Source organism: Pantherophis guttatus, chromosome 5 (assembly GCF_059756535.1).
Source record: "Pantherophis guttatus breed Tessera chromosome 5, ASM5975653v1, whole genome shotgun sequence".
Lineage (NCBI taxonomy): Eukaryota > Metazoa > Chordata > Lepidosauria > Squamata > Colubridae > Pantherophis > Pantherophis guttatus.
Genome location: NC_142067.1, coordinates 86,791,562 through 86,803,736, shown reverse-complemented (window position 1 = coordinate 86,803,736; position 12,175 = coordinate 86,791,562). Strand labels below are relative to the sequence as shown.

General features: G+C 38.8%; 1 protein-coding gene across 2 annotated transcripts in view; it reads left to right on the top strand.

Moving 5' to 3' along the window:
• Positions 1 to 654: 654 nt before the first annotated feature.
• Positions 655 to 12,175, top strand: part of LOC117676230 (Cl-/H+ antiporter 4) — a 39,613-nt gene continuing 28,092 nt past the window's right edge. Inside the window, exons 1-2 of one of the 2 annotated variants that reach the window (XM_034435592.3) lie at positions 655 to 860; positions 3,016 to 3,167. In XM_034435592.3, coding sequence (XP_034291483.1) covers positions 3,024 to 3,167 — 144 coding nt within the window. In that variant the 5' untranslated portion in view covers positions 655 to 860; positions 3,016 to 3,023. The remainder of the gene's footprint in view (positions 861 to 3,015; positions 3,168 to 12,175) is intronic. The other variant, XM_034435602.3, reaches the window with a different exon arrangement.

Sequence of the window (12,175 nt, the reverse complement as noted above, 5' to 3'; positions counted from 1 at the left end):
GTTAAATTGTGAGATGAATGGCTAAGATAAGTAGGTACATTTAGCCTATTTAGTATACTGTCTTTGGTGTAAGCAGCCTAGAGTCCTCGGAGAGTGGGCGACATAGAAATATGAATGATGATGATGATGATGATGATGATGATGATGATGATGATGAAAAAATGCCTTAGGGGAGAAGTAATAGCAGTCTTCCAGTACTTGAAGGCTGTCCCAGGAAAGTATCGGTCAATTTATTCTCCATAGTATCTGAGGGCATGACAAGAGCAACAGGTGGAAGCTCAAAAGAGGGAGATGCAACCTGGAAATAAGGACAAATTTCCTGAAAGTGAGAATAGTTAATCAATGGAACAGTTTGCCTCCCAGAGTTATGGGTTCTAGACCTGACGACCTCCAGGGTTCCTTCAAGCCCTATGGTTCTATGAAATCTCAGGAAAATACAAATAGCCTTTATTTTTGCATTTGTCATGAATCAGTCCTAAATAAAGTACGACTTAGTTTCATAGCCACCTTTCTATTATTTTAAGCAATGAAAATTGACTTGTTCTGGATAAGAATACTTTTTAATTGAAAGCCCTTCCTTCCTCCCTTCCTCCCTCCCCCTCCTTCCCTCCTTCCTTCCTTCCTTCTTTCCTTCTTCCCTTTCTTTGCAGCCAGCTCTGAAGATGTAGGAGTATTTGCTTAATCCTGAAGGAGCTTAGTTCCTGCACGTTTGCCTGCCTCTCTAGCAGTTCTCCAATGTGGCATGTGATCATGTGACTAGCTGCTTCCTCTATATGACATCATTGCCTTTGCAGACATACCAGCGAAGAAAGGATGCTGTCAGGATCTTTAGAGCAGAACTAAATGATGTTGCATTGCGGGTAAGAGAAAACCATGTTCTGTTCCATTATTTTTTAAGCTTTTAATGGGCATTGTTCTGAAATCAACCATTGTCAAAGGAGGGTTTTAAAAATAAATCCTAATTATATTAGGCCTCTACAAATCAGAAGCCGGCAGGTGCAGAGGCTGTTTGATGGATCTCCAGACATTCAGATGAGAAGTTTAAAAATAATGCTGTCAAATGAGGTCTTAAAGCTGACAAAGACAAACAATTGTCAGTGCCTATTATGTGACCTTTTTAGTATGCAGGAAGCTGTATTTTCATTCTGTCCAAACGGCTGGAATGAAATAATTGTGTTCAGATACATGAACTGGCTCTTTGCAATTTTCCAGGGTATCGGAGAATATTTGTTTTAAAGGGAACATAGCTCTAAATTTCTGGCATAATTCGTGTGGAAATTCTGTTTCATTTGTTCTTGGGGAGCTTACTGAAAAAAAAATCTTCAGTTGAATGGCTTGCCTAAGGAAGTGTTAAATTGCCTATTTCATTATTTTTTCCTTGTAGTAGGTAAGAAGTGTGTTCCACAATCAGTTTATGTGAAAGGAAATACTTATTAAGATACAGATATTTTTACAATGTGTTGAAGAATGGGATAATACGTAACCTAGTATTTGGTAGAATGGATCGAATAAAGAATAACTGCAAGAAAGTAGTAAGAGTTCTCAATTTCTGTACCATTCAAAATGCCATGGTGAAATCTATCTGCATAAAGAGAAAGTATTACTTGTGGTTTAGTTAAAAAGGCAGGCAGTTCTCTAATAATTTTGTCTATTTTGTCGAAACAGAATGTTCAGCTGTATAACTATGAGCACTGATTTTTTTCTACTGCAAGGAAAAAATGACTATGCTTTATTTCCTCTTCCAAAAACCTCTATGATTTCAGATGTCAAACAGCGTAAAATTCAAACAAATCATTTAAAAATCTTAAATCATAGATTTAAAAAATAATTTTCATTTTTATTACCAAAAATGTTGCATTGTCTAATATCAGATAGCTGAAACAGACCATGTGTTCACCCACTCCTGCCAAATTCCTTTTTATAGCAAAGATTGTATTATCCTATGTAAGCCTAGGATTGCTCTCAACCACGATATTACCTGATGTGGCTACAATTTTCATTCACCTCTACACAAGGAAGATTGCTGTTTTGCCTATGCTGTAGACCACAAAGAAGATACAAACAAAAGTTGTATTTATTTTTAAGCATACACCTGAAACGTATTTAATATATTGTTTAAGAAAAAAATTATTTAAGGAATTCCACAATTCCACACAGTTAGTACACAATCATTAATCTGATGTAACCACTCAGGAGTAACTATGCTTTAATAAATCCACAGAGACATTAAATGAACATTAAAACAGCAGGAATAATAAAAGTAGTATTATCTTTATACTGAAAAAAACCCACACTTTGATTTGTTGTACCTCATACCATTTGATGAGTTTTCTGAACTTTCCTGTGGATTGATTTTCTATTTGGTGTTATGCTGTTGTAATTTAAGCAAAATTTAAGAAGATAGGAAAATTTCCATAACTTTAAGGAAGGTTCAACCATTAGCTAGGTAAATAGTTGCCTTTTAGAAAAAATACCTTTGGGACAACCATGACCTGGATGACTGAGAATCTCCATAGACATCTTTATAATGCCATTGGTCAGACACACGATTATCTCTGCAATCTCTTATTAAATATATTAGTCATTCTTAGTTTACCAAGGATTAGTCTGGATATTGTTTTTTAAAATAATTGGCCATTGGAAAATTCTTGTCCTCATCTTTCAAGTTCTTATTGAGTCACTAAACCTGCATGTGAGGTATGCTTTATAGCAGTGGCCCCCAATCTTTTGGGCATCAGAAGATTGAGAAAAACCCTGAGAAAGCTTTTTCCACGGACTGGAGGGGATGTGGTTTTGTGTGCTGCCTGCATCCTGTGGATGGGGCTTCACTTGATTGCACAGCCCAGTTGCTGCCATGCCACAGTCTGGTGCTGGTCCACGGATTGGGGGTTGGGCACCCCTACTTTTACTATTGCAAGTAATTTCTTCTTTGCAGGAAAGGATTTGATGAGTATGATGGTGTAAGCATGATGTAATATTGAACATACTATCTTGCTCCTGTTTTTCATTGTCTAGGTTCTAATATGGTTAATGCAGGAAATATGAATGGTTCTGGAAATCTGATGGATTTTTTGGATGAACCTTTTCCTGATGTTGGCACTTATGAAGACTTTCATACCATTGATTGGTTAAGGGAGAAATCTCGGGATACAGACAGACATAGAAAGGTAAATAAAAGATAAACACTTGGCATAACTGTTTAAAGTGATTGCTTTTTAATTTTATTCCATTAATAGTTATAAGTCTGAAATACAGGTAGTCATTGACTTAGAATAGTTCATTTAGTGACAATAACACTGAAAAAAGTGACATGACAATTTTTCATACTTAAGACCACTGCAGCATCCCCATGATTACATGATCAAAATTCAGATGCTTGGCAACTGACTCATAGTTATGACAGTTGCAGTGTCCCAGGGTCATGTGATCACCTTTTGCGACCTTCTGACAAGCAAAGTCAATGGGTAAGCCAGGTTCACTTATCAACCATATTACTAATTTAACAATTGCAGTAAGTGACTTAACAAGTGTGGCAAGAAAGGTTGTAAAATGGGACAAAATTCACTTAACAAATGTTTTGCTTAGGAACAGAAAGTTTGGGCTTAATTATGATCGTAATTTGAGGACTACCTGTATAGCAATATGATGGAAAACTGATTTAAGGAACTGACATGGCATGGAACATATATTTCCAGATTCACTTCTAGATGAATTTGAAGGCTCAACCTGGTCATTCTCACAAATAATGGTTTTTAGATTTCTGGTTTATTGATTCTTTGCCCTTAGAAGCAATTGAAATAAAGGCTTATCAAACATTAGTGTAAGGAGTTACACTAATTAGTGTAAGGAGTTATTCTCCAAAGCACCTGAGGTTAGGACAAGAAGCAATGGGTGGAAACTAATGAAGGAGAGAAGCAACTTAGAACTAAGGAGAAATTTCCTGGCAATTAGAACAATTATTCAGTGGAATAACTTTGCCTCCAGAAGTTGTGAATATTCCAACACTGGAAGTTTTGAAGAAGATGTTGGATAACCATTTGTCTGAAGTGGTGTAGGGTTTCCTGCCTAAGCAGGAGGTTGCACTAGAAGACCTCCAAGGTCCCTTCCAACTCTGTTATTCCAAAGCCATGGTCACGACGTGTTTGAATGACAGTACAGATGTATTGTTAAGGAAATTAACATGCATATTCTTTTCTATGCAGATAATGCTGTTGCTAAATAAGAATTATTTAAATAAGAATAAGAAGAACAGAATTATTTGCAGCGATCATTAAATAACTGTATGGTGCAACAAGGAGTATAGATCAGAAATTAATGTATCAGAAACCAAGGTAGTTGTGAAGTGAACAAATGCAATATATACATAAATGTTAAAAATAAAAGAAATAGATACAGTGCATTCCGAAAATATTCAGCCCCCCTTCACTTTTGTCAATTTTGTTATGCTGCAGCCCAATTCTACAGTTGTTGAAATTCATTTTTTTCTCATTAATCTACATTCAGTACCCCATAATGACAAAGTGAAAACAGAATTCACAAAAATAGAAATTTCTGTAAATTTACTAAAAAGAAAAAACTGAAATATTGGCATAAGTATTCAGACCCTTCACTCAGTACTTTGTTGAAGCATCTTTGGCAGCAATTACAGCCTTGAGTCTTTTGGGGAATAATGTGACAAGCTTTGCACACCTGGATTGGGGGATTTTTTTTGCCATTCTTCCTTTCAAATCCTCTCACTCAGTCAGGTTTGATGGTGACTCAGTGGACAGACATTTTCAGGTCCCTCCAGAGATGTTCAATATGGTTCAAGTCAGGGGTCGGGTTGGGCCACTCTAGGGCATTCACAGAATTGTCGCTAAGCCAGTCCTGTGTTGTCTTGGCTGTATGCTTAGGATCATTGTCAGGTTGGAAAGTGAACCTTCAGCTCAGTCTGAGTCCTGAGTGCTGTGGAACAGGTTTTCATTGAGGATATCCCTGTACTTTGTGCCATTCAGCTTTCCCTCAACCCTGACCAGTCTCCCAGTCCCTGCTGCTGAAAAACACCCCCACAGTATGATACTGCCACCACTGGGATGGCATTGGGCAGGTAATGAGTAGTCTCTGGTTTCCTTTATTTATTTATTTATTTATTTATTTATTTATTTATTTATTTATTTATTTATTTATTTATTTATTTATTTTTAAATTTCTATACCGCCCTTCTCCCTGAGGACTCAGGGCGGTGTACAGCCAAACTTAAAAAACATGCAGTACAAATATTAAAAAAACAATTAAAAGATATATAAATTTGGCCCAATTAAAACTCACTACCAATTAAAACATTTAAAAAATTCTTCTTAAGCCAGCCCGGCTTGCTTGAAAAAATGGGTTTTAAGGGCACGACAGAAGGCACTGAGGTCTTGGATTCTCCTTATCTCTGGGGGCAGCTGATTCCAGAGGGTAGGTGCCCCCACAGAGAAGGCCCTCCCCCTGGGGGTCACCAGCCTGCACTGTTTGGCTGATGGCACCCCGAGGAGGCCCTCTCTGTGGGAGCACACAGGTCGATGGGAGGTCGTTGGTAGCAGCAGGTGGTCTCGAAGATAGCTAGGCCCTATGCCATGGAGCGCTTTAAAGGTGATAACCAACACCTTGAAGCGCACCCGGAAGACCACCGGGAGCCAGTGCAGCTCGCGCAGGAGCGGTGTTACATGGGAGCGCCATGCTGCTCCCGTCACTACCCGCGCTGCTGCGTTCTGGACCAGCTGGAGCCTCCGAGTGCTCCTCAAGGGGAGCCCCGTGTAGAGAGCGTTGCAGTAGTCAAGGCGAGAGGTGACGAGGGCATGAGTGATGTGCACAGGGAATCCCGATCAAGAAAGGGCCGCAACTGGCGAATCAGGCGAACCTGACAAAAGGTCCCCCTGGTTACAGCCGTCAGATGTTCCTCCAAGGACAGCTGCATATCCAGGAGGACTCCCAGATTGCGAGCCCTCTCTGTGGGGGCCAACGACTCACCCCCAATAGTCAGTGATGGAGTCAACTGACTATATCGGGATGCCGGGAGCCACAGCCACTCAGTCTTGGAAGGGTTGAGCTTGAGCCTGTTCCTCCCCATCCAGATCCGCACAGCCTCCAGGCACTGGGACATCACTTCAAGGGCATCGTTGGGGTGGCCTGGGGTGGAGATGTACAGCTGGGTGTCATCAGCGTACTGGTGGTATCTCACCCCGAAGCCAGCGGCTTCACATAAATGTTGAACAGAAGGGGCGAGAGGACCGATCCCTGCAGCACTCCACAAATGAGAGGCCTCGAGGTCGACCTCTTCCCCCCTGCCAACACAAACTGCGACCGGTCGGAGAGAAAGGAGGAGAACCACCATAACACAGTGCCTCCCACCCCCAACTCTTCCAGCCAGTGCAGCATGATACCATGGTCGATGGTATCAAAAGCCGCTGAGAGGTCTAACAGGACCAGAACAGAGGAGCAACCCCTGTCCCGAGCCCTCCAGAGATCATCAACCAACGCGACCAATGCCGTTTCCGTGCTGTGCCCAGACCTGAAACCCGACTGGAACGGATCTAGATAAGATGTTTCCTCCAGGAATTGCGGAAACTGTCGCGCGACCACACTCTCAACAACTTTCGCCATGAAGCGAAGGTTGGAGACAGGACGGTAGTTGGCCATAATGTTTAGAATTGAGGCCAAACAGTTCAATCTTTGTTTCATCAGACCAGAAAATCTTGTTCCTCACAGTCTGGTCCTTCAGGTGTTGTTGTTGTTGTTGTTGTTGTTGTTGTTTTGCAAACTCCAAGCGGGCTTTCAAGTGTTTTGCACTGAGGAGAGGATTCCATCTAGCCACTCTGCCATAAAGCCCAGATCGATGGAGGGCTACAGTGATGGTTGTCCTTCTGGAACTCTGTCCCATCTCCACACAGGATCTCTGGAGCTCAGTCAGAGTGACCATCAGGTTCTTGGTTACCTGTTTTACTAAGATCTTTTCCCCCAATTGCTCAGTTTAACCAGCTGACCAGTTTTTGGAAAAGTCTTGTCAAACTTCTTCCATTTGAGAATTATGGAGGCCTCTGTGCTCTTAGGAACCTTCAGTGCAGCAGAAATTTTATTGTAGCGTTCCCCAGATCTGTGCCTTGCAATAATCCTGTCTCTGAGCTTTGCAAGAAGTTTTTTTTGACTTCATGGCTTTTGCTTTGCTACAGTATGCATTTTAAGTCATAGCTTTTATTGTTTTGTCTATATATAAAGTACAAATAGAAATAAAAATGGGAAATTAGGGGGGGGGGAAGAGAGGGGGAAAAGAAAATATAAGGTACAAGGGAAAGAAGAAAAAAAAGGCATTGACCTCCAATTCTTTTTGGCACAATACAAGATAAAAACACTCCAGCTTCAATTTTTTGCTTTTGCACATTAGTATATAACTTGCCATTTCTATAACAACAAATTTATCTAATCGACAAAACCAAAGTCAATGTTTCATTTTTTTTCATCACAAGCACAAAATCCAGAATTGATATCCAAATGAAAACCGTATTTCAATATATTCTCCTCTTTGAATAAAATAATTAATGTAACCATTTCTGCTTTATCTTCCTTGCTGTGGAAATAATATGTATTTTTATTTGTACCTAATCATCTTTGTAAACTATCACCATTTATATTGCAAGGTACACTGTATTCTTTAATCTTACCGAGAAAAATACTTTTTTTTAACATCCTTTTTAAAAGACTAAACTTTTCTTTAAACACATTTCTGAAATCAAAACTTTCTAATACATCTTTTTCTTTTAACTACTTAACATACAGACTTTAAAATTCAGGGTTAAATTTACCCAAACTAACCTCATAGAATAATATTTCTTTCTTTTGTATACATTCTTTTTAAAACTCTAAATTTTTCTTTAAACTAATACATCACTTTCTTTAACTTTCTTTTAACACAGATACTCTCAAATATATTTTCAATAACATTTTGTATACTTTAGGAATTACTTATATATATATATATATATATATATATATATATATATATATATATATATATATATATATATATATATATATATATATATATGTATATAGTTACATTTTCAAATTTTAGATTGCGATTAAGACAATTGATTATTTCAATTACGGATTAAGAATTGATTATTTCAATTACAAATATCAAACAGATAAAAATCCATCCTAATTGCAGTTAACTCATTAAGTTTAATTCACTCCTTCCAGCTTGTCTTCATGGAATAAATCTTTTTTTTCTTGGAAAGTTTATCAAGTAGTTAATTATAGGCTTCCCTTTTTCTCAAGGATTTCTCAACTTGTTAATGTTCTTAAACAAAAAGTCCCAATCTTGTCCTTTTAAAAGTTGCAGATTTTCATGAAGGTCTTCTTTCAGTTGTGTTGAGAGATTTATATTTAAACCATCATAATAAGAGTTAGTGTCAGGTTTATATTCCAAAATTGCAGTTCACCCCTTTGCACTTTCAGCTACTTGTGGAAGATGCCTTGGTAGTTTGGTAACCTTCCACACATGTTTGCATCTCTACAGTAGTTTGAGAAAAATTTTTTAGCATTCTTGGAGCACAGCTGATCCTACAAACTGGTGAATTTTATTTAGAAAAAATTCCAATAAATCTCTAATAATTTGCTCTTCCCATCTTGACTCCCTTTTTGATCAAAAAGTAGCTTTTTTATAAGTCACATAGAAATTGCAAGCCATTCATGAATCATAAATATCAGAAAGTTTTAGCCACCCACAGCAACGCAGACCAAACTACAAATTACTACAAATAATAAACTAAAGCCACAACTTCCTGCCTTTATGTTTCTGCCTTTTTTTTTTTTGCTCCACACTTCCTTATTTTGGCTTGCCATAGCAGCTTCTTCCTTGTTGTTCAACACTGAAAAAATCCCCAAAATGGCTCAGGTTTTCAAAAAGGAGTAGCAGGCTATGACTAAAAAGAGCCTCTTTCAACTTAGTAAAGATTTATAGTCCTTAAAGGTGCTTAAGAAATGAAAGGCACTGTCAACGTCCGGTTGACGTCATGGCAAGACAGTCGGGGAAATAGTGGGCTCTGATGAAAGCAGCAAAAACCCGGCTGCCGAACCACCACCGCCAGGTCTGCGGACCGAACCTGTCCTGTAGGGATGGGGGAAGGAGAGGGGCGCCTCGGAAGACCTAGAGGAACAGGCAAGTTCCTTGGAGGTCAGAGGGAACCCTCTGTGAGTTGGCGGCGGGGGGGGGGGGCAGCCATGGCAGCTGCCACGAAGCTGTGACAACTGGGCAAGAAAAGTCCTGGAGGAAAGCAAAGTAAAACGGAGTCTTTTAAAGCTGGGTGAGTGATAACAGCCCAGGCTTGCAACAACGTTTGGAGCTATATTAGTAACTAGAAGACCCCTAGCCTAAAACAGCGGCTAAGTTACAAAGGGGCTTTGGAATTTTTTTAAAACTGTAACTTTAAAGAACAAAGACCCGAGGAACAACTAATTCTGGAACAAGAATTAAGAGAAATAATTTAGAGATATGGTAAAAGGACTAAACACTTTAAAAATCTGAATTGGACTGAGGAAAAAAAAAAGATTTGATAGTTTTTTAACTAAAAGAAGAAAATATAGTGGATGGTTATATAATACTAAGAATTAAAATGGAGTCTTGCATGAGTAATGGGAAATGTGGATTATAGAGAGACACCATCTGGCATAAAGAGGAACTTTGTAACCTCCCTTTGTTATGAGAACTTTGAGCTCTAAAAAAAAAAAATTGCTGAACCGTGGAGGAGGATTTTCCTTTCCTGACTGCAAGCAGCTGGACTTTGGTGAAGAAAAGGAATTTACAATGGAGCTCCTACAATTGAACAAATAATAATTTGAATGTTGGCGCAGGAATAGAAGAAGGATTAAGTGCAGCCGTAGAAGAAAGAGATTTGATACACTATATCCGGAATAAAATATGAAAAGAGATTTAATTGGATTTATGTAGAAAAAAATTAAAAAATTGGAAAATGGAAGGAAATTTATGTTTGCAGATGAGGAAATGAAGATAATGTGATTAAAAATAAAATAAAGTAAAGATGATTGTAATAAATTAAAGGGAGGCTTCTATAGAAATTAAAAATGTTAAATGAAACTAATTAATACATGTAAAGATATGTTTAATGCAAGAACTATGTTTAATGGTAATATGTTAAGATAAAGAATAAGGATGAATATGATTAATTGAAAATGTTAAAAGGAATTTAAAAATATACTTAAAAATATGTTTTAAACAAGAACCATATCTCAAGATTAAAATGTTATGAATGCTATGAAAAAGGATAAGGAAAAATATGATTAAATGAAAAGCAATGCATAGATGGAGGGAAACAACAAAGAAAGGTTTAAGTAGAGATTGTTAAACCAACTATGAACATGCTGTATTTAACAGCCAAAAAGCTATAATATGCTGTATTGAACAGCCAAACAAATGGTCATGCTGGGTATCAGCCAAAACGAAAGTTAATATGCCGTGCAACGGCCAAAAAACAAAAATAGAGATGCTGTGTTTATTTATTTATTTATTTATTTATTTATTTATTTGTTTAAATTTCTATACCGCCCTTCTCCAATATAGGACTCAGGGCGGTGAACAGCCAAAGTAAAAACAAGACATACAAAATCTAAAAACTGTTTAAAATAATTAAATATTTTGGCCGTAATTAAAAAATTCCAATTTAAAATCAGTTTAAAATTTAACTCAAGCCAGCCCAGCTAGTTGAAATAAATGGGTTTTCAGGGCCCAACGAAAAATCCGGAGGTCTGTTATTGTACGTATCTCTGGGGGGAGGTTGTTCCAGAGGGTGGGCGCCGCCACAGAGAAGGCTCTCCCCCTGGGGGTCGCCAGCCGACATTGTCTGGTGGACGGCACCCTGAGGAGGCCCACTCTGTGTGAGCGTACTGGCCGGTAGGAGGCTATTGGTGGCAGAAGGCGGTCTTGTAAATACCCCGGCCCTGAGCCATGAAGCGCTTTAAAGGTGGTCACCAACACCTTGAAGCGCACCCGGAAGACCACCGGGAGCCAGTGCAGCTCGTGCAGGAGAGGTGTCACATGGGGGCGCCTCGTTGCCCCCATAATCCCCCGCGCGGCCGCGTTCTGGACCAGCTGGAGCCTCCGGGTGCACCCCAGGGGGAGCCCCATGTAGAGAGCGTTGCAGTAGTCCAGGCGGGAAGTGACGAGTGCCTGAGTGACTGTGCGTAGGGAGTCCCGATCTAGAAAGGGGCGCAACTGGCGTATCAGGTGAACTGATAAAAAGCCCCCCTGGCCACGGCTGTCAAATGATCTTCTAAAGACAGCCGTGCGTCCAGGAGGACGCCCAAGTTACGAGCCCTCTCTGTGGGGGCGAGTGATTCACCTCCAATAGCCAGCGATGGCATCAGCTGGCTATATCGGGACGCCGGAAGCCACAGCCACTCGGTCTTGGAGGGGTTGAGTCGGAGCCTCAACAGCCTTTAACAGCCAAACAAACCTGAAGATGCCTTGTAACGGCCAAAAAACAAACTTAATATGCTGTGTTTAACAGCCAAACCAAGGGCATGCTGGGCAATGGCCAAAAAATAAAAACATGCTATATTTAACAGCCAAAATAAAGGGTAATGCTGTGATTAACAGTCAAGAAATAGAAATGATTGGTTTAACATCAAAGATAATAAAAAGAGGTGGGATAATTAAAATGAGGAGGTGTATGTTGAGAGTGATAGTTAAGACAAAATGCTTAAGTTAGGTTTAATAATAATTAAATAATTAATGAATATTTAATTTGTTTAATATAATTGTAAGACTTATATTGTTAAAATATCCATCTAAGCAAATGAAACAGAAAAATGAATTGATAATTGGTTAGGATTTAAGATTTAAGTAACGGGTTTTGGGGGATAATGGCATAGTTATATAGATAGATATGAGGGAAATATTTGTTTAAAATATTGAGTTGTGTTAATGGAAAATAAGATTTGTTAATGATTTGTTTTAATTTGTGACTGGAGCAAAAGCTTCATTTTGAAAAGATGTGGGTTTTTTTGTTTAAAAAAATAAGATAAATTAATATAATAAGAAATGAAAGGCACTGTCAATTTGAAAAGTAAATTTCAAAGCGGCTGCTTCTTCCATGATGAACAGATTGCAGCCCCTCTCCCCAGCTTTCAGCACACAATT